The sequence below is a fragment of the Ochotona curzoniae genome, unplaced genomic scaffold, assembly GCF_017591425.1.
Source record: "Ochotona curzoniae isolate NIBS_2020 unplaced genomic scaffold, NIBS_Ocur_1.0 scaffold_4701, whole genome shotgun sequence".
Classification (NCBI taxonomy): Eukaryota; Metazoa; Chordata; class Mammalia; order Lagomorpha; family Ochotonidae; genus Ochotona; species Ochotona curzoniae.
In genome coordinates this window covers 1,646,643-1,668,860 of record NW_024467122.1, presented here as the reverse complement: position 1 = coordinate 1,668,860, position 22,218 = coordinate 1,646,643, and the positions used below count along the sequence as shown (strand labels likewise).

The window sequence follows — 22,218 nt, the reverse complement described above, 5'->3', positions numbered from 1 at the left end:
ACTTCAGTCCAAGTATATACAGACTGGGACTACAGAGCCGCAAGCCCATTGAGTCCCTGTGAACGGCGCACAAGCCAGGGGGCTGGGGGGACGGCAAGCAGGATCCTCAGTGTACCCCCTCATCGCCATGGAAAGCCTGGGGTACCGGCAGGGAGAGTTCAGCTCTGTGGATATTGCTGCTATATCCAGCACTCTGTATCAGGACATCTTCAATGCCAGGATGCCAATTTTTAAATGGAAACTGCAAAAGTGCAAAAATACCTGTGTGTGTGTGCCCGCGCGCACGTGTGTGTGCAAGCTCACCACCTGCTCTTCCACCTGCCCTGGCTGGGGAGCACACAGCCACACACAGCGCAGGGCAGGATACTTCTACATCAGTCACCTGAGCTGCCAACACCACAAACAACTGGAGAAGTCATGAAATGAGCCTGTCCTCCTGCCACCGGGGTCACTGCCAGAGTGGGACAGGCAGGAAGTGCCACCGCACCAAGCCGCTGTCGGCCTCTCGCTCCCCGGGGCGGTCACATCAGGACCTGCTCTCGAGTCTCTGGCAGCCGCAGAGCAATCAAGCCCCCGCCAACCAGCGAGGCAGCAGCCAGGAGGATGGGGACCACCTTGGTGATCCCCACAAAAGAGGCAAAGATGGTGTTTCCCAGGATGGCGCCGAACTTGCATAATCCGTTGAGGATGCCAAAGGCTGTGGCCCTGCAAGGAAGAGCAGAGGGCATGGGTTGCTTGGCGCAGTGCCAGCAGACGAGGGGCTGGCGTCCTTGTGAAAGGCCACAGTCTGGCACTCGGACAAAGCAGCCCTGGGCACACAGACTTGTGCCCAGGGAGAAGTGGCCATCTCACACACCCTACAGTGCTGTCTGGGGCCTTCCACAAAAGGCCAACAGTAAGACCTGCTCACCGAGAGGTACAGAAGCAGACAGAGCAGGTGTCCGCATTCCATAGCGACACCTGGGCTCACTGCCCCCAACAGCCTTCTCGGGCTCCCAGGCACCCTGTGGGCCAAGTAGCAACAGCGGAGGAGGCAGCTGATTCAGAGAGCTCCTGGGCAGGTCCCTGCTGTTTACTCAACCCCCACCTTTCCCCTGGGCTTCTGGGCAAGTCTCTGTGAGAGAGAGGACGCCTGCACTTCCCGCTGTGTGCACACACGGGAGAGAACCAAGACAAGTCATCATCCTGGGGGCAACAGGTAACAGGGGTCTCTGTCGTGTCCAGGGGAAACCGCTGCTGATCCTGTCCCTCACCGTTTGATGGGCCATCTCCCCCCATGACCAGGGACAGCCATGGTGGGCCCTTTCTCCATGACTAGGGACAGCCATGGTGGGCCATCTCCCCCCATGACCAGGGACAGCCATGGTGGGCCATCTCCCCCCATGACCAGGGACAGCCATGGTGGGCCATCTCCCTCCATGACCAGGGACAGCCATGGTGGGCCATCTCCCCCCATGACCAGGGATAGCCATGGTGGGCCATCTCCCCCCATGGCCAGGTGTGTTTTAGACTTGGCACCCCCTTTGTGCCCAGTGTCTGCCTCTGCAAGCCTCTGCTCCGGCATCTCTGAGGTTGAGCTCATGTGTGACTTTTCCTAGCCAACCTCAAGCTCCCAACAGGAGACGCTCGCACGGATTCTGAACAGGAGCTTCAAGTTCGGCACCTCTCTTATCTGACCCGTGGTTGGCCCACATGCCCTGCCAGGCTCGGCGGCTCTCAGCGTGCCGCGCCATGCTAACAGACTCTTGCATGTTTCGGGACCTGCGGCTTGGCGTGGATTCTGACCACGACTTGGCTTATTGATGCATTTAGGATCCAACACTGTTTCCTGTTCCTGTTTCTTTCAGCTCTGCCACATGAATGCCAAGTCTGTGGGCGCCAGCACATTGTGGGCACAAGTCCACTGGCCCGCCCCCTACACCATGGCACTTCCTCACTGGCCACGGGGCCACTCCTCCGCTCACCCCACAATGTACTTTCTCTTCCAGCAATGGAAACAAGTGCCGGGTCTGGGCCTGGCTCTGGCTTCTGAGACATGGGGAAGACAGGCCCCCAGGGCAGGCTGTGACAGGCAGGCATAGAGGCCCCGAGCCCCTGGGAGGCCAGGTGGACACTGACCTCTGGGTGGTGGGGTAGAGCTCCACAGTGAGGACGTCCAGTGCGTTCCAGGCCGCGATGCTTGTCCCACAGAACAGGCATTGCCAGCCGATCATGGCCGATTCACTGTTGCCAAAGAACAGGAAGAAGCAGCAGACGGCCGAGAGGAGCATGGAGCCGCCTGTGCAGGAAGGGCGAGGCAGTGACAACACGCCATATCTGCCACTTCCCACCCCCCACAGGTGGCCGATGGGAGTAGCTCAGAACCAGACAGGGCGTAGCTGGGTCCCTGGCTCAAGAAGCCCAGAATGGGCTGCCAGTTTGTCTTGAGCAAGCGCTGAGGTCATCCACCCCAGCATGGGGTCTGGGGTTAGGGTTAGGGTGGGAGTAACTGGGTGCCCTGACCCAGCACAGCACTCCCACTCCCAGCCCTGCCATGAGTTCCCATCATGGTACCCACGGCTCCATGTACAGACACACCACCTGCTCTCAGCGCCTGCACCTGCTGCCCACGCGTGGGGAGCTAGGAGCCTTTCCCCTCGAACCCGCAGAGCCCTGACCAGCAGCCGCTTCTTGCTCCAAGCAGGAAGTGACCATCTTGTTCTCCCTGGAGTTGCACAGCCAGGAAGCCTGGCAGTAACTTCCCTGGCCAACCTCAGCCCGGGTAGATCCTCAGACACATTTTCCTTGATACGGCGACTGCCTCTCCACCCTTACAGCCTTGATCCAGACTGTAACGGACACTGCCCGCTCTCGGCATATGTACCTCGTGCCCCTGGACCAGCCACACAGGCCACATGGTCTGCTGTAACTCTGGGGCAGCAGGGCACACATGGGCGCTTAGCCCGCGAAGCAGTGGGCGGGCCTATGTAAGAGCTGAAGGGTCGCCTGCCTGGGCCCATCTGCTGCTCCCACAATGCTTGGGACCCCAAGGGAGCCACGCTTGCTGTGAACACCACATGCCAGGCACTCACCAATCATCTTGAGCCTGCCAACGCGGTCCATGAGCAGGGCCGAGACGATGTTCCCAGGAAGCACTGACAGGCTGCCCAGGAAGCTGACGAGGTAGACGAGGAAGTCATTGTCCTCCTCCAAGTCCAGGTGGCAGCCCTGCTTCTGCTCCAGGAAGGTGGAGTTGATGAAGCGGCAGTTAATGAACTTGTGCTCATGCAGGTCTGGGGAGAGGAGATGGTGGGGTCGGCGGGGAGCCGGCCAGCGGGGCCTCTACCCGGGAGAGCCCAGGGGCCCTTAAACTCAGCAGCCCAAAGCCCAGTGCCACATGGCTGGGGCTGGAGGGCACGAGGAGCCTCCAAGAACACAACCCATCCAGGTTCCAGCAGAGGTGTCCAGCGGCAAAGATTCAAACCCCAACTGCCCCACTTCCGGCCTAGCTCCCTGCTAATGCGCCTGGGAAAGCAGCAGAGCATAGCCCAAGTGCTTGGGCCCTGCATCCACACGGAGTCCCGGATGGAGTCCCAGGCTCCTGGCTCCAGCCTGGCTCAGTCCTGGCTGCTGCACCCAGCTGGGGAGCAACCCACTGACGGAAGCTCGACTTCTCTCTCTCCATCCCTCCCTCCTTCACTCCCTCTCTGCGACTCTCTTTCAAATAAACAAATCTGTTTTAAAAAAAACAGCAGATGGCTTCTTGGCCTCCTCCCAAAACTGTGAGGCAGGGCAGACACTGTCATCTGTGAGCTGCTGTACAGTAGGCCTGCCCGTGTCCAGCACCAAGGGCCACACCTCTGAGGCCGCACCGCTCAGGGAAGCAGACCGGAGGTGGCTCCAACACCCACGCTGGGGTCACAGGAACCTGAAGGGACCATGTGGCTCGTCCTCTGGCATCGGCCAGTGCCAGCTGGCTGGGGGGTGAGAGCAGACAGTGCACGCGGCAGCCCAGCAGGCACAGGGCCAGGCCACGTGCGTCCTCTGCATCCCAGGTTAGAAGTGCAGGTCGGGCTGTGCCATGCCCCCTCCCAGGCTGACACTTCCCAGTCAGCCCCCAGGTCGGGCTGTGCCATGCCCCCTCCCAGGCTGACACTTCCCGGTCAGCCCCCATGCGCAGCCTGCCTAGTGACAAACCTGACAGCTTCAAGGAAGACAGGCCTACAGGAATGACTGCTTCTGCAAGCTCAGGCTCAGAGACACATCAAGACAAGCCCCAAGGCATTGCTGAGTGCAAGCCCTGCCCATGACAGGCCAAGGCCCCGGGGGGAAGTCGGGCTGACAGTGCAGCTCCCCCCCGCCCCCAGCCAGCTGTGGGTCTGAGGGCTTGCAGGTGCAGCTCCCCGCGTCATAGTCTTCCAGTGAGACGAGCACGGGGATCCTGGAGGGGGTCCCACACACCCTCCTCATCTCCCACACTCCACTTGGTGGCCACTGCCTCGGAGCACAGCAGTGCTGGAACCTCACGGTCTGCTGTCTGTTTTATCACGGAAACTCGAGGCAGTGATTCGCCCATACCCTCAGCTCTGGACTTGGTAACAGATGCACTTTATCCTCTCATTACTGTGAAAGGCCGAGTTGGGGCGTGTTCAGGTTCCTGAGTCTGTGCGTGCAGGAAATGCAGCCCCCCAGAAGCCTGGTGTCTTGCTTGGCCCCTTTCCCCTGAATCCCGAGGGACCCCAGCCCAGAGCCTCTGCTCCAGCCACAGACATAGCTGAGATGTGGGCCGACCTAACACCGGGCAAACGCCATGCACCCAGGTGGTGCAACCAGCTGGGACCACTTCCCCCTCAGGGCTCAGCATGTGCCCCCACGAGCCCCTCCCTGCTCCTGAGGCCATACCGTACATCTTGGTTCCCCAACAGCGCTGCCCACCCACTGTGGGTCCACCTGCTCGTCCGAGTCCTCACCTGTGTTGTAGAAGATGGTGGACTCAATGGTACAATTTTTGAAGTAGGTGTCTGTCGACGTGACGTCCTCAAAGTAGCATTCGTCGAAGAATGTGTCTTCAAAGAGCACGTGCTTAAAGTGCATCTTTGTGAACCTGTGGGCGAGATGCAGGCCCAGAGAGGGTGGGAAGGGAGGCCCTGAGCCATGAGGTGCCTCCCTGTTCCACAGCCGGTCAGCTGGGAGCCATGCCCAGCTCCAATCCAGTGGGCCCAGGAGCTCTAGGCTCAGTGCCTGCTGCCCCGGATCAGCCCATGGACACGGGCTGGCTCCCCGCAGGGGCCACGGCTGGGGGCCGAGGCTGGTCCTGGGAGGCACACAAGCCTTCCAGGGTCTAAGTCAGAGACCAGGAAGCAGGCACTTCCATAGAGGAACTCTCAGGGCAGCTTCGGGGTGGGGTCGCGTCCTCCAGGGATCCACCCTGCTTATGACACAGGCAGCTTGCCACACCACCCATCATGGCAGGAGAAGCTAAAGCTCACAGGCCTACACACACACACACACACTCACACACACAGGCCACGGCCAGGCAAGAACAGAGCAGATCCAAAGCACTCCAACCCCTGCACTCTGCCTTAATCTAGGTCCACCCTGCCTAAGCTCTTGACCCAATGCCTGCCAAGTTTGAGGAGCTTGCACAAGGGGCCAGTGCCATGGCACAGTAGGCTAAGCCTCCAAATGTGGTGCTGGCATCTCACATGGGCACCGGTTCATGAGTTCATGTCCCGGCTACTCCACTTCCCATCCAGTATCCTGCTAATGGCCTGCGAAAGTAGCCAAAAATGGCCCAAGTTCTTGGCCCCTGTACCCACATGAGGCACCCAGAAGAAGCTTCAGGCTCCTGGCTTCAGATCAGCTCAGTTCTGGCCATTGCAGCCGTTTGGGGTGTGAATCATTGTATGGAAGCTCTCTCTCTCCTCTTCTCTAACTTTGACTTCACATAAAAATAAATAAAATCTTTTAAGAAAGAACCCAGGTGGCTAATAACCTTTGCATGCTGCAGCGCAGGCTCACAGCACTGGGCAACCACGGGACAATGGTGGCAGCACAGACACCCTCCATGTCACCCGAGACTTGCTCAAGAAGCCCACGGGGGACTATCCTGGGCAGGCAGTGGGACAGCAAGGAAATGTGTGGCTCCCAAGATGGACCTAGGGCTCAGAACCTGGGCTCAGCAGGGGCTGTGGATGGCACACAGCAGCACCCAACCACAGCGTCAGGGAACCGTAGTGCTGGCTGGGGGGAAAGGGTGCTACATGTCAGCCTGACTTAAGAATCTAGATCAAAAACGCCCTGGGTCAGGCTGAGGGGCTGTGAGGACAAAGTGGGGGACAGAGTCCTTATCTCCCCCCCCAGTCACCCTAGAGGAAGGTGGAGTGAACAGATGGCGAGGGTGGATGAGGTGGGACTTCCCGGCTGGAGACAGCTCAGGGCCTGAGGGCGGCCCCCCTCCTCTGGGACCCAGATAATGGGCCAGTGCCCAGCGTCCCCTGGACAATGCTGGGTTCAGGTCCTGAGAGCCCCTCTTCTCTGGGACGCAGGTGATGACCAGTGCCCAGCATCCCCTAGACAATGCTGGGCTCAGGTCCCGAGGACGGCCCCCCTCCTCTGGGACCCAGGAGATGGCCAGTGCCCAGCGTCCCCTGGACAATGCTGGGCTCAGGTCCCGAGGGTGGGGCCCCTCCTCCGGGACCCAGCGTCCCCTGGACAATGCTACACCTGACATCTCAGAGTTGCAATCCAACCACCGTGCTCTAAGCTTGTGGTATCAGCCTCCATAACCTCAACCTAATGTGTGGGACACTGGCCCTGGCCCTCTGTCTGCTTGGCCTATGTGAGAGGTTGCAGACATGCAGCATACCATGTCCAGGGGGAACCCCGGGCAACGGTAAATTGCTCTGCTTCTAATCCAGCTCCCTGCTAATGCACTGGGAGGCAGCAGAGGATGGCTCTCGTGCATGGGCTCCGCTATCCACGCGGGAGACCAGGACAGAACTCCAGGCTCCTGGTTTCAGCCTGGTCCAGACATGACTGCTATGATGGAAGATCTCATTATATTTGAAACTGGGATCGAAATTGAGAACTCCAGGACTGGTTATGCCAAAGGTAAATATATATAAAATACTTACTCTCTCACTTTCAAGTATTTCTTCATTTAATTTATTTGAGAGTCAGAGACAGAAATCTCCCCTCCACTGGCTCACTCCTCAAGTGTCTGACCAGACAGGGCTGGGCCACATCCAAGTAAGGAGCGCGGAAGTCATGTCTCCAAAGAGCCGAGCCTCCACCCGCTTCCTCGCAGGTGCGCGTCAGCAGGACGCAGGGCTGGGAAGGCGCCCCTCCAAACGGGAAGGTGCCCCTCCAAACGGGAAGGCGCCCCTCCAAACGGGAAGGTGCCCCTCCAAACGGGAAGGTGCCCCTCCAAACGGGAAGGTGCCCCTCCAGGACAGGAAGGCACCCCTCCAGGACGGGAAGGAGCCCCTCCAGGACGGGAAGGCGCCCCTCCAAACGGGAAGGCGCCCCTCCAAACGGGAAGGCGCCCCTCCAAACGGGAAGGCGCCCCTCCAGGACAGGAAGGCACCCCTCCAGGACGGGAAGGTGCCCCTCCAAACGGGAAGGTGCCCCTCCAAACAGGAAGGTGCCCCTCCAAACGGGAAGGTGCCCCTCCAGGACAGGAAGGCACCCCTCCAGGACGGGAAGGTGCCCCTCCAAACGGGAAGGTGCCCCTCCAGGACGGGCGTCCGGCAGCCCGCCGACTGCCGCACCACATGCTATCTGCTTACCAACTCGCAGGCACTGCCAAGCAACAGTGTCTAAAGCAAAATCCGGAGCAGTGGGCAGGGCCTGCAGCACGGGTGGCAGACAAACCAATGACGGCAAAAGGGGATTAGAAAATCATGAGGATAAAAGAGCAGAGAAAGGGTTTTTGAAGGACACGGGAGATGGCATGCCCAGGAAGCAGACTACAGGATGGCAGATTTTTGCTCCAACGATATTAACAATTCTATAAGCGTAAACATCAGAAGACGTCCATTTAGAGGCAAAGTCAGCCTGGCCCCGGGAGTGGGGGCTGACCCCAGCAAGAATGTGTCAGGAACATAAATACACAGGCTGAATGAGAGGCAGACCGTGTGAGCCCTAGCCAGAAGGACGCCAAGATTCAGATGCAAACAGACAACGTGGACCATCCACAGCTTCTGTCACCGCTGGGACAAGGCAGTGATGGCCACGTGCGTGTGGCAGGCAGCGGGCACAGATGCTGCAGCAGCCAGCACACCCTCCCAGACAGTCTGGGTTCTAGTCCTGGCTCCACTCAGATTCCACCTGCCTTCCATCGCAGACCCAGGTGGCTGGGTCCCTGTCACTCAGGTGAAGTCTTGGGTTAGCTCCCAGGGCCCATTGCCACCTGATCTAACCACAGGCTGGTGCGGGCACTTGGGCAGAGAACCAATGAAGACACGGGCTCACTCACTCTCTGCCTTTAAGTAAATAGCTAAACTTAAATAAATATCTGAATGTGGATATGTGTAGCAATAGAGCTTTAAAAGGGTTAGGGGAGCCCTGAAACTTTGCATTCCTAAGAATAAATTCCAGCCATATCATCTCCACATCTGCACACTGCACAGACACCTCTGTGAAGCTGATCCCTGGGCAGCGGCACCGTGATCCCTTTAAACATTTCAAAAAGATTTTTTTTTTTTTTGGTTTATTTAAAAGGCAGAGAAGCAGAGACAGAAAGATGAACAGATGTCTGTTCACTGGGTCACACGCCAAATGCTCGCGGCAGCCGGGGGAGGAGGCCAAAGTCAGGAGCCAGAACTGACTCCAGGTTCCCTAAACAGGTGACAACAAGCGCTGTCTTACAGGGCGGCATTGGCGGGCAACTGGAGCCAGAAGCAGGTGTAGTCAGAACTTGAACAGGCATTTCAGAGTCGGGTGTGGGCATGCCAGGGACCAGTGTCTGCTCCCTGCGACTCACCCACACATGCCTGTGAGCTACAGAGCAAGCGCTCCGGCAAACGGTCGTGTGTACTGCCCAGCCCTGACAGCCACGTGGCGGGGCAGGCGGGGCAGGCGGGGCAGAGCAGCAGCTGGGGCGCCTCTTACAACCCCGGCATCCCTTGTGAGCACCAAGCCCAGTGCCAGCTTCTCCAAGTTCCGTCCTGGACCCTGCCGATGTATCCGGGAAAATAGTGGGAGATGGCTCAAGCCCTTGGGCCCTTGGACCTGTCTGGGAGACCAGGAGGAGGCTCCTGGCTTCTGGTTTCACTCTAGCGAAGCCAGGACCATGTGTCCATCTGGAGACCGCACTAGCAAGAGGAAGATCTGTATGTGCGTGTGTGTCCCTCTCTCTGTAACGCTTTCCAATAAATGAATAATTTTTTTAGAATTACATGTTCTAACTAAAGCAGCAGGCGGAGGCCAGTGTATGCACTTAAAAACATTCCCATTCTTAAAATCAAGAAGCCTGATAAACAAAGTAAACCTAAAGGAAAAAATATTAATGAGCATAAACGTAATGAAGGATTGGTTCTTCTGAATGATTACTAAAACATGCAATCTCTAGGAAGGACCAAAGGGTACAGTCTTTTGGCAGAACGAGACCAATAGCACAGATGGGCGGCCCCCGGGCACGTCACCCTCAGTAACAGTCGACAGGAAAACTGCAATTCCATTTAAAGACGGACTGGCACTGCTCGCAGAGCCGCAGGGGCGGGCTGGCCATGCCAAACCTTCAGGTCCTACCAACCCTGCTTTGGAGGAAAGTAGAAGGCCTTAACCTTGACCAAAAAGCCGAGCTTGCCGTCAGCCAGGGCGCTGCACCCCCTTCTGAGAGCTGCCTCTTCCTCCGGCAACCTCACCTCTAGGCAGGAGCAGCCACCGCCCATCAGACAGACAGAGCGACCTGAAGGAGTGAGGGAGGGACACGTAAAACCCAGGCGTGACAGTGCTGGCTGCTGCCCCGGGAAGGCGACCCAGGGCACTGTGCTGGGTCAGAGCTAAAGCTGGCAGCCGCCACCCTGCACCTGCCGCCATCCTGCTCCCCGCAGTCTGCGTGTGCGAGACACCGCCTAAGGAAACCACAGGGAGCCAAGGAGGATCTGCAGGCGTGGAGTCACAACCTGAGAACATGCCAGCAGGAGTGAAAACAACACAGCTGGAAAGGCCCCTGCCCTGGGATGCAGCCATCTCCAGCCACACAGCCCGGGATTTCCCAGCTCACGACCAGCAGGTGGCAGCACAGCTCTCTACAGTTGGCAAGGGTCCCCATTCCTGCCAGGGGAAAACACTCCTTTAATTCCAGGAACAGTAGTGGTGTGGTCACAGGGACGGTGGCGGAGTTCTTGGTACCCACACAGAGAACAAGACTCACAGTTCATGGCAAGCTTGGAGGGCATCTGTGTTTGCACAATCGCACAAGGCCCTCTACACACCCGGAGCCCACAGGCACACCCCCCAGGAGGCCTCAGCACACCCGTGCATCTTGGACCGCGGTGGCCGCCTCCTAGGGTTTTTGGAAGGATTAAACTGGACAATTTAAGACACCTGACGTAGCTCCCACACAGCTGCCACGGCGACTGCAACTGGCACATCATCTGTTTTCACTGGTGGTTCTTTGCTCCCCTCACATGCAGCACCTACACAACAGCTGGGCTGTGGAGGACGCGGAGCCCCCAGCCCTGTGTGACCTGTCACCCACCGGGCTCCTCGCCGTCCCACAGCACACCACCCTGGTGCACTGGGAGGGCTCAGGGAAGGACTGCCTCTGCCTGAACGCCACCAGTCCCGGAGAACGCCAGCAGCCTAGGAGCTCACAGCCACTCACTCACAGGGGTATGTCCTCTGCCTCTCGTGTGTTGGCTGGTTCCCCGAGTCCTGTGTCCCATGCATCCCATCTGTCAGGGCTGGGTCCCCAACATCCTGTGCATCCTGTGTGTCAGGGCTGGGTCCCCAACATCCTGTGCATCCCGTGTGTCAGGGCTGGGTCCCAAACGTCCTGTGCCCTGTGCCCCATGTGTCCTGTGCCCTGTGCCCCATGTGTCCCATCTGTCAGGGCTGGGTCCCCAGCATCCTGTACATCCCATCTGTCAGGGCTGGGTCCCCAACATCCTGTGCCCTGTGCCCCGTGTGTCCTGTGTCCTGTGCCCCGTGTGTCGGGGCTGGGTCCCCCACAGCCCACATGAACGCTTGGTGGGTTAAGTGGCACTGCCCCCCGGCCAGCCCCACTCACTTGTCATTCACGAGCTTCCCATGCTGGTGGATCTGGTTTTCCATCGTGAAGTTGATCGTGGCACCATGCACGTGCTCACCAAAGAACACCTTCATCTTGGACTTGTACTCTTCATCTTGGAAGTAGCGGATCATGTCGGGGAACCAGACAACCAGGCCGTAGTAGCTGCAAGAGAAAGGGCGGAGCCCTGAGCAGCAGCCCGCCAACGCGCGTGAGCCACACCTACGCTCGGGACCCGCGCGGCCCCGGCTGACTCTGCCGGCCCCGGCTGACTCTGCCGGCCCCGGCTGACTCTGCCGGTGTGCTGTCAGAGACGAGATGAAACGCTCCCATCAACGCAGGTGCCGCAAAGGCACTGGAGAAGAAAAATACTCCTCCCTGATTCAAACACACAGAGCAGGAGGTGGGGAAGGATTCAGCCTTGGCACAAAGGAATCGCACGTCTCCAACGCCAGAGCCTTGGGGGACAGAAAACAAGACAGGACACTAAACACAAAGCACCTGTGAGAGAAGGGGGTGTGAACCCAGGGCAGCTGCCAGGCCAGCGGCCACGGTGTGTGCCACAATACGGGAGCTGGTTTGCTTCCCAGCCCCGGCTGCTGACTCAGCTCCCGCTGTGGTGACGGCCCAGCCGCTCATGTCCCGGCACCTCTGTGGGAGACGGACTGAGCTCCCAGATCTCAGCCGGTCAGGCCCAACACTGCACACCCAGCAAAGCACTGGGCTCTGGCTGGGACCGACTGCAGATCAGGCTACGGCCGCCAGGAAGCCCGAGCCGGCCAGGGTGTGTTACGCCACAGGCCCGGGCGGGCTCCGGCTAATGGGTCAGCAGGGAAAGTGGGCTGAGGCCCCAGTGCGGTCAGTCAGCGAGCCAGCCCAGAGTGACAATGAGGTGCTGTCCTCATTGTCCTGACACATGCACGCGAGCACACGCATACACATGTGCGTCTGGCTGTGTGTGCAGACACACGTGTGCACACACACCCATGACACACATGCAAGCATGTGCAACCCACACATGCACACACAGAGCACCTCCCCCCTTGCACACATGCACACGCAGAACCAGAAGCCAGGAAGGGATGGTGTGTGTGGGCTGGATCCTTGCTGCGACTCCCGACACAGAGCTGCACACCATGGCGCACACGCTCTGTGTCCATGAAGCTGCCCTAAAGATGGGGAGCAGTTCTGCACTGGGGCTCTTCCTGGTCCAGACCCCAGAGCGGGGCCGCAACCCTGATGACCACCAGAGCTGGCTGCAGGCTGGACACCTGCGGCCCCTGCTTGTCCAGTGGAGCCTTTAGAAGGAGAGCAAGTCGGCTCTTGGAGAAACCTCTGCAGCAAGCTGCTGTCACATGCAGCCGAGAGCACTGCCCGCGGGATCTGGTCGTGACCATCACTGCTCGTGCAGGGCCAGGGAGGCCCCAGGCCAGGAGCAGGCAGCGGGGGCTTACCTGAGAGCCATGGTGAGCCAGACCACAGCCAGGATCAGCGTGTTTGTCCGGTAGGGTCCCATCACGCAGTACAGGGCATTGTCCCAGACCTGCAGCCCGTGCCAGAGAAGGGAGGGCACGGGAAACGGGGGCAGGGAGTGGCTCAGGAGAGTGCCCAGACTTCCTGACCAATTGCTTGGGGACTCACAGAGTGGACGGGCCACCCGAGGCCTCTGGGTAGCAGCAGGCCGGCCCCGGCCCCGGCCCTGTGGCACGTTCCCAGGGAGTGGGAGAGCCCACAATGCAAATGGAAGCTCACGAATTGAGGCACCACTGGGGCAGCGAGCTCTGCTCCTCACCATAAGCAGGGCTCGCCTCACACACCTCCCAACCCCACGGCACCCACTTCTCAGTCATCCCTGGCCCAGGGGGCCCCGTGGCCACTGGCCTCTCCCCACCCTCCCCCCGTGCAGCACTAGAGCGCTGGGAAGACTCGGGCTCCAAGCCGCTGTTTCTCCACATTCTAACCCCCCCACCGGGGGCACAGGGAGTGTGACAGATGTCACCGTGGGGTGACAGGGCACTCAAGGTCCACTGGAGACCCACAGCCACCCCACACACCCCACCCTCGCACACCTGCTTGAACGTGGTCTTGAACCTGACCAGCCAGCGCTGATACCAGGTCCCTGTTGCACTCTGGATCTCAATAAACTCGTCCACCTGCTTGGGAGTCTTGATATTGGAGACCTGAAACGCGGAGGGAGACGAGCGATCGTTACTTGCTTCCCGGCACAGTCTGCTGTGCATTCCCACAAACCGCTCAGGCGTGCACCTGCGGGACGTAGTGTGTGGCCCGGTCCCGGCGGGCGTGCACCCACGGGACACAGTGTGTGGCCTGGTCCCGGCGGGCCTGAGGGCAGGCTGGCCTGGAGTGCCTTCACTGAGGGAAGTTTCACCAGCGAGTCCCATGTGGCGCTAAATTCCCAGCACAGCTGATCTGCCTGCAGAGCGGATGCCACCCCGAGCTCCTGCCCTCTCCTCCACGGCTGTCCACCCATGGAAGCCTGCAGAGCAAGGGGTGTCACACAGGGCACCTGCAGAGCAAGGGGCGCCGCACAGGGCGCCTGCAGAGCAAGGGGCGCCACACAGGGCACCTGCAGAGGGAATCGCAGCCCCCTCATCTTCACGACTTCCCCGGAGGACAGCAAGCACTGGGGTTCCTGGGTAAGAGGGACAATGCTGAGAGTCTCTGGCCTGCGGAATGCGGCTGGAGAGAGAAAAACAAAGGGGACCCGGGCCCAGGGAGGTCCCGGCCACACCTCCAAGGCCAGCGTCCCAAATGCTCTCTCTCCCCAACACCGCGGGATGGAGGGAAGAACAAACAGAAACTGGAAACGTCCCTACTGCCTTCTCTGCCAAGTCTGCAAGGCGGATAAAAGTTAGCCATAAACATGTCAACAAGGCCCTAAGGCTGCAAGGAGGTGCAGGGAGAAACCGCCGCAGACTGGGACCCCGGAAGAAGCTTCCCCAGAGGGCCTGCGAGTGAGGGAGGCTGAGCAGCTGGAAGAGTCTGTGGGGGCACAGGCTTCCAGGCCACAGTGCTGAAGGTATCCATCCGCGCATGAGCAGGGCCGCTCCTCCAGTCATCAGGGCTGTGGCTCGGCAGACAGCACAGGTCACCACCCACAGGCACAGAGAACGCCACACACAGACACACAGAACCACACCCACAGACACCTGGAACAACACCCACAGACACCCGGAACAACACCCTCAGACACACGGAACAACACCCACAGACACCCAGAACAACACCCACAGACACCCGGAACAACACCCACAGACACCCGGAACCACACCCATAGACACACAGAACAAAACCCACAGACACCTGGAACAACACCCACAGACACCCGGAACAACACCCACAGACACCCAGAACCACACCCACAGACACACAGAACACCCACAGACACCCAGAACAACACCCACAGACACCCAGAACAACACCCTCAGACACCCAGAACAACACCCTCAGACACACGGAACAACACCCACAGACACCCAGAACAACACCCACAGACACCCGGAACAACACCCACAGACACACAGAACAAAACCCACAGACACCTGGAACAACACCCACAGACGCCCGGAACAACACCCTCAGACACCCGGAACCACACCCACAGACACACAGAACAACACCCACAGACACCCGGAACCACAACCACAGACACCCGGAACAACACCCACAGGCACCCAGAACAACACCCACAGACACACAGAACACCCACAGACACCCGGAACCACACCCACAGACACCTGGAACAACACCCACAGACACACGGAACCATACCCACAGGCACACGGAACCACACTCACAGACACACGGAACCACACCCACAGGCACACGGAACCACACCCACAGACACCTGGAACAACACCCACAGACACCTGTAACAACACCCACAGACACACAGACACACAGAACACCCACAGACACACAGAACACACAGGCCACCACACACAGACACACAGAATCCCAACAAACACAGACACACAGACCAACACACACAGACACACACAGAACACCACCCACAGATGCCCACACCCGCCGACAGCATGAACCTAAGCCGTGGCTGAAGCAGGCCTTGGGCACGGTGCCCACCAGGGGGCTCCTGGACAGCCCAAGTCCGATGGCAGCCCTGCTCATACACCTTGGTCCTGGCACGTGCCCTAGGAGTGACACCCTGCAGGTCGGTGAGTGCATGTGTGTGTGTGCGTGCGTGCTCACAGCTTCAGCCCCATGACTGACAGCTCATTAGCCCATTTGTTTCCGACTGTCCAAGTTAGCCCCAAAAAACACAGGTCCCCAGGTCCTACCCAGGCGTTGTCCTGCCCTCTCCAAAGGTGTCCCTGCTGGGGTTGTGAGTGGAGCCTGAAGACCCTGGCTCCGTGGCCACAGCGGGCAGGGAGGCAGCAGCCACAGCCATGAACATGGAGAGCCCACTGGCCCTGGCCCATCCTGCAGAGCCCAGGGCTGTGACAGAGACAAGCACGAGGCATTCCCCAAGCTGTGCAGTGCAGGCACTGCGCCCTCTACAGGGACCCATGGCCCCCGACCTGTGGGATCACCAAGCCCACAGCACAGGGATGCGTGGATGGAGCGGATCCTTCTACTGCTTCACACCCCAAATGCCCACCACAGCCTGGTCAGCACAGGAGCAGGGACGCCCTGCAGGTCCCCCTCGTGGGCGGCAGGGTCCCACGTACCTGAGCCCTCGCCTGCTGCTGCTTCCAGGAGCACAGGAGCAGGAAGGGGGATCAATAGGGGGGTCCCATCTGGGAACGCCTGCCCTCAGGGGGTCCAGGCATCCCTGCTCCCCAGCAGCATTCTAACCACCACACAACCCCACCCCCCTCCTGGGCTCTGTAAGGCTTCCAGTCCCCTTTCCTGGCCTGTGAGAACTAACAGAGGTGGTGAGAAAAGGCACACTCCCACCCTTGCCTCCTTGGCATGTGCCTGGCAGCTGGTCCTACAGGCAGAAAGCCTGACTTGGTGCCGGCTTCCATGCTGAGTTCATTGCCCACTCCGAGGCCACCTGCCCTTGTGGAGCTGTGACATGGGAGGCCAGCAGGCCTGCCCGGCTCTTGGCACATCGCCCCATCCTCCTGCCAGCAAAGCAAGCCCAGCTCAGACTCCAAAGGAAACGAAGCAAGCCAATCGCGGGTGGCTGATGGTCTGTTAGAGCGCGTGAGCTCTACAAACACAGCTCAGATACGCCACTGGCTGCAACACGAACCAACCAGCCCCTTCCTTCTCCCCAGGCCAAGGCATTCTTACCCCCAGAGTGTCTAGGAGCAGGGATAGCACTGCACCAACAGCCCTGTGTGGTCAGCACGCTCCGGCACTTTCTCTAACGCTTACAGTACCTGCCCCGTCAGCATCTGACCGTGACAACACACTGTCCACAGCCAGAGCGCTGAAGAGACTCAGGCCAGGATCTGGGCCCAGACCGGCCCCCGGTATACACGTCCACCACATGGCCCTGTCCATGACACAGGGGTGCAAGCAATGAGCTGGAAGCGAGCACATGTTTCACCCAGGACTTGAAATCGTGGTGCCAATAGAGCAGAAGCAGTGACGGGCGGCAGCTGAGAGTTCATGGGGAAGATTTCCCGGAGAAGGCAAATCCAAAGACAGCCTAAAGGAACGCAGGAGGCAGCACACAGATCCACCTTGGGCAGGGCTTCCCGTGGCTGGTCACAGCGGGAAAACAGCCTCTGTCTGATGAAGAGGACGTCATGGAAATGCCCAGCGTTGGTGAGCAGCCGAGTCCCCAGGGGCTAACACAGCCCAGTTGGAATGTGATCCAGCGAAACAGCTCAAGACCCAGGACCGAGCCCACACAACTGGGCCAGTGCCCCCGAGGAATCGTGGGCCCAAGAGCCGTGGACACAAGAAGGCTCACTGTGATGACCTCCATGGGAGCAAGGCCACAGACAGGGCCTGAGCTGCTGCCTCGGCAGCTCGGTCAGGAGACGCCGTCCGTACCAGTGTTGCTGTCACCAGCATGACGGGACATGCACCGTGGACAGCGGGGAGATGCCACACGCAGGGTCCCAGTGCACACGGACATCCCAGGTGCCACCATGAGAACATGTTCTTAACAATGAGCTCCCCACAGAAGGCCCCGGAACAGGGGTGGATGTCCTGCCTACAGAAGCCTGAGAAATCCCACGCTCCGGCCATCCCGAGGCAACGGCAGGCTGCCCCACACTCACCGTGAACACCTTCTCCGGGGTACCCTTGGCCCTCATGTTGGTGTCATGGACTCGCTTGAGGATCATCCAGGCTTCGTCGTGTTTGCCCATCTGGTAACAACAAGGAGAAAGGCGTGAGACCACCCAGTGCATCCATGAACACAGGGACGAGGAGGGCAGCCTTGCTGCTGCCAACAGGGACCGAGGACAGCAGGCAGGGCTCCTCCGTGTCTGAGTCTCAGCTGGGCACACACAGTTGGGGCCCCAGGGCTGTGAGGGTCACATGCTTGGGTCCCGTGGCTAGTACTGTGCAGGAGACCCCTGGAGAGGCAGGCATGAGCACACAGTCCCTGTCTTCAGCCACACTGCCTGGCACCATCCCTGGACCTGGGAGCCCACTACAGTCGGAGCGCCAGGACTCCTCTCCCAGCTGCAGAGGCTTTCTGGATGCTGGGCACAGTGTCATGGATCAGTCCCAATGCAGAAACAGAGCCCACGACCCTGGAGGCCTCTGAAAGCAGGCCCCCGGACACAGCTCCGGTCCCCACCCCCAGCCTTAGCCCGGGAGGGCTCCCCGCCGACTCACCCCGAGCAGGAAGCGGGGGCTCTCCGGCATCAACTGCAGGGCCACCAGGGACAGGGCGCAGGGCAGCACACAGACAATGATGAACACCCGCCAGCTGTGTAAGTGTGAGTGTGTGGCCATCGCGTAGCCCCAGCCTGCGGGGGACAGCACAAGGTCCTGCCAGAGCCAGAGCCCACGCCGCCCACCACACTGCCCAAGCTCCAGGGTTTGGCGGCAGGTGCCAAGAACCTGCACTCTGATCTCTGGGGCGAACGCTCCAGGCCGAGGGTCGGAGAGAAGACAGACAAAGCAATGTCCCCCAGCTTCCGTCGGTACAGGAGGGCAGCTGTGGGAGCCAGCCTGCACCTGCCCAGCCAGGCACTCACAACCCGACAGCCCACCCAAAATTAAAGCCACCCTCACCAGACTCCGTTCCCGAGCCCCCCAGCCCTCCTGCAGTCTCACACACACACCATAGTGACATGCACACACTATATGCCACCCACATGCATGTGCACATTCCAGTGTCACACAGTCATGAGACACATGTACACACATGCCACAGTGTCACACACATCAACGACACATGTACACACACATGCCACAGTGTCACACACATCAACGACACATGTACACACATGCCACAGTGTCACACACATCAACGACACATGTACACACATGCCACAGTGTCACACACATCAACGACACAGGTACACACATGCTAGTGTCACACACATCAACGACACATGTACACACACATGCCACAGTGTCACACACATCAACGACACATGTACACACGCATGCCACAGTGTCACACACATCAATGACACATGTACACACACATGCCACAGTGTCACACACATCAACGACACATGTACACACATGCCACAGTGTCACACACATCAACGACACAGGTACACACATGCCACAGTGTCACACACATCAACGACACAGGTACACACATGCCACAGTGTCACACACATCAACGACACATGTACACACATGCCACAGTGTCACACACATCAACGACACATGTACACACATGCCACAGTGTCACACACATCAACGACACATGTACACACACATGCCACAGTGTCACACACATCAACGACACATGTACACACATGCCACAGTGTCACACACATCAACGACACATGTACACACCACATGCCACAGTGTCACACACGTCAACGACACAGGTACACACGCATGCCACAGTGTCACACACATCAACAACACATGTACACACGCATGCCACAGTGTCACACACATCAACGACACAGGTACACACATGCCACAGTGTCACACACATCAACGACACATGTACACACATGCCACAGTGTCACACACATCAACGACACATGTACACACATGCCACAGTGTCACACACATCAACGACACAGGTACACACACATGCCACAGTGTCACACACATCAACGACACATGTACACACATGCCACAGTGTCATACATATCAACGACACATATACACACGCATGCCACAGTGTCACACACATCAATGACACATGTACACACATGCCACAGTGTCACACACATCAACGACACATGTACACACGCATGCCACAGTGTCACACACATCAATGACACATGTACACACACATGCCACAGTGTCACACACATCAACGACACATGTACACACATGCCACAGTGTCACACACATCAACGACACATGTACACACATGCCACAGTGTCACACACATCAACGACACAGGTACACACATGCCACAGTGTCACACACATCAACGACACATGTACACACATGCCACAGTGTCACACACATCAACGACACATGTACACACATGCCACAGTGTCACACACATCAATGACACATGTACACACACATGCCACAGTGTCACACACATCAACGACACATGTACACACATGCCACAGTGTCACACACATCAACGACACATGTACACACCACATGCCACAGTGTCACACACGTCAACGACACAGGTACACATGCATGCCACAGTGTCACACACATCAACAACACATGTACACACGCATGCCACAGTGTCACACACATCAACGACACAGGTACACACATGCCACAGTGTCACACACATCAATGACACATGTACACACATGCCACAGTGTCACACACATCAACGACACATGTACACACATGCCACAGTGTCACACACATCAACGACACATGTACACACCACATGCCACAGTGTCACACACATCAACGACACAGGTACACACCACATGCCACAGTGTCACAACATCAACAACACATGTACACACCACATGCCACAGTGTCACACACATCAATGACACATGTACACACATGCCACAGTGTCACACACATCAATGACACATGTACACACCATATGCCACAGTGTCACACACATCAACGACACATGTACACACGCATGCCACAGTGTCACACACATCAATGACACATGTACACACGCATGCCACAGTGTCACACACATCAACGACACAGGTACACACACATGCCACAGTGTCACACACATCAACGACACATGTACACACATGCCACAGTGTCACACACATCAACGACACAGGTACACACACATGCCACAGTGTCACACACATCAACGACACATGTACACACGCATGCCACAGTGTCACACACATCAACGACACATGTACACACCACATGCCACAGTGTCACACACATCAACGACACATGTACACACATGCCACAGTGTCACACACATCAATGACACATGTACACACACATGCCACAGTGTCACACACATCAACGACACATGTACACACATGCCACAGTGTCACACACATCAACGACACATGTACACACATGCCACAGTGTCACACACATCAACGACACATGTACACACACATGCCACAGTGTCACACACATCAATGACACATGTACACACACATGCCACAGTGTCACACACATCAACGACACATGTACACACACATGCCACAGTGTCACACACATCAACGACACATGTACACACATGCTAGTGTCACACACATCAACGACACAGGTACACACCACATGCCACAGTGTCACACACATCAATGACAGATGTACACACATGCCACAGTGTCACACACATCAATGACACATGTACACACACATGCCACAGTGTCACACACATCAACGACACAGGTACACACATGCTAGTGTCACACACATCAACGACACATGTACACACCACATGCCACAGTGTCACACACATCAATGACACATGTACACACACATGCCACAGTGTCACACACATCAACGACACATGTACACACGCATGCCACAGTGTCACACACATCAATGACACATGTACACACATGCCACAGTGTCACACACATCAACGACACATGTACACACACATGCCACAGTGTCACACACATCAACGACACATGTACACACCACATGCCACGCACATCCTGCAGTGTTACACATACACACACCACAGTCAGCCATGTGCAGGCACACACTCTCTATCCCTTGAGTTCAGAGGGAGTGCTTGGGATCTGAGTACCAGATCAGGAGGGGGCAGCCGGGCCTCACCACCCCTGGTGCCAGGGGCCCCCGAGCTTCCCCTGTGTCCTCCTGCCAGGCTGAAACCCAGCCCCAGCACCAGGCGACTCCAGTACATGTGACTCTGGCCCACACTGGCCCCATGTCCCGTCCTGTGGGCGCTGTCTGAAGCTTCACTGAGACTCGAACCTATCCTGCACAGTGCACGGCAGCCTAGCCGGCCCCGGGGGAGCAGCCCCCCGCGAGCAGCCCTCCCCACCGCTAGCAGCCCCCCGCGAGCAGCCCTCCCCACCGCGAGCAGCCCCCCGCGAGCAGCCCTGGCGGGGAACCTGTGCAGCCTCGCAGAGCAGAAGGTGAGCCCAGCTTCACCACGTTGGCGTCACAGCCCAAGACCCGGGGCGTGTGTCCGGCAAAGCCACGTGGTCCCCCGGCTTTGAAGGTGAAGCTGCGATGTAGAGCACGCACGCAGTTTACAGGGTGACAGCTGTTTGGATGTGCACACCGTGGCTGAGCCTGGCTGTGGGGCAGCTGAGTGGACACTTCCGTGACGCCCCTGGTGGCCAACATGCTCCACTCATCCTGGGCGCCCAGCCAGGACCTGGTGCCCCTCAGACACTCCCTAATCTGTGTGCGTGGCAGGAAGTGGGACAGGGATCAGCATACTTGGCCATGGAGCTCATACCTGCCCCACTTCCGCCCAAAAAAGAAAGAAAAAAAAGCCAGAGAATCCCATC

General features: G+C 58.3%; 1 protein-coding gene across 1 annotated transcript in view; it reads right to left on the bottom strand.

Moving 5' to 3' along the window:
• Positions 1 to 521: 521 nt before the first annotated feature.
• Positions 522 to 22,218, bottom strand: part of SV2B (synaptic vesicle glycoprotein 2B) — a 32,662-nt gene continuing 10,965 nt past the window's right edge. Inside the window, exons 4-12 of the mRNA XM_040969786.1 lie at positions 18,005 to 18,138; positions 17,440 to 17,529; positions 13,288 to 13,398; positions 12,673 to 12,761; positions 11,219 to 11,383; positions 4,950 to 5,083; positions 3,072 to 3,272; positions 2,119 to 2,278; positions 522 to 705 (exon numbers count right to left, since the gene is read on the bottom strand). Coding sequence (XP_040825720.1) covers positions 522 to 705; positions 2,119 to 2,278; positions 3,072 to 3,272; positions 4,950 to 5,083; positions 11,219 to 11,383; positions 12,673 to 12,761; positions 13,288 to 13,398; positions 17,440 to 17,529; positions 18,005 to 18,138 — 1,268 coding nt within the window. The remainder of the gene's footprint in view (positions 706 to 2,118; positions 2,279 to 3,071; positions 3,273 to 4,949; positions 5,084 to 11,218; positions 11,384 to 12,672; positions 12,762 to 13,287; positions 13,399 to 17,439; positions 17,530 to 18,004; positions 18,139 to 22,218) is intronic.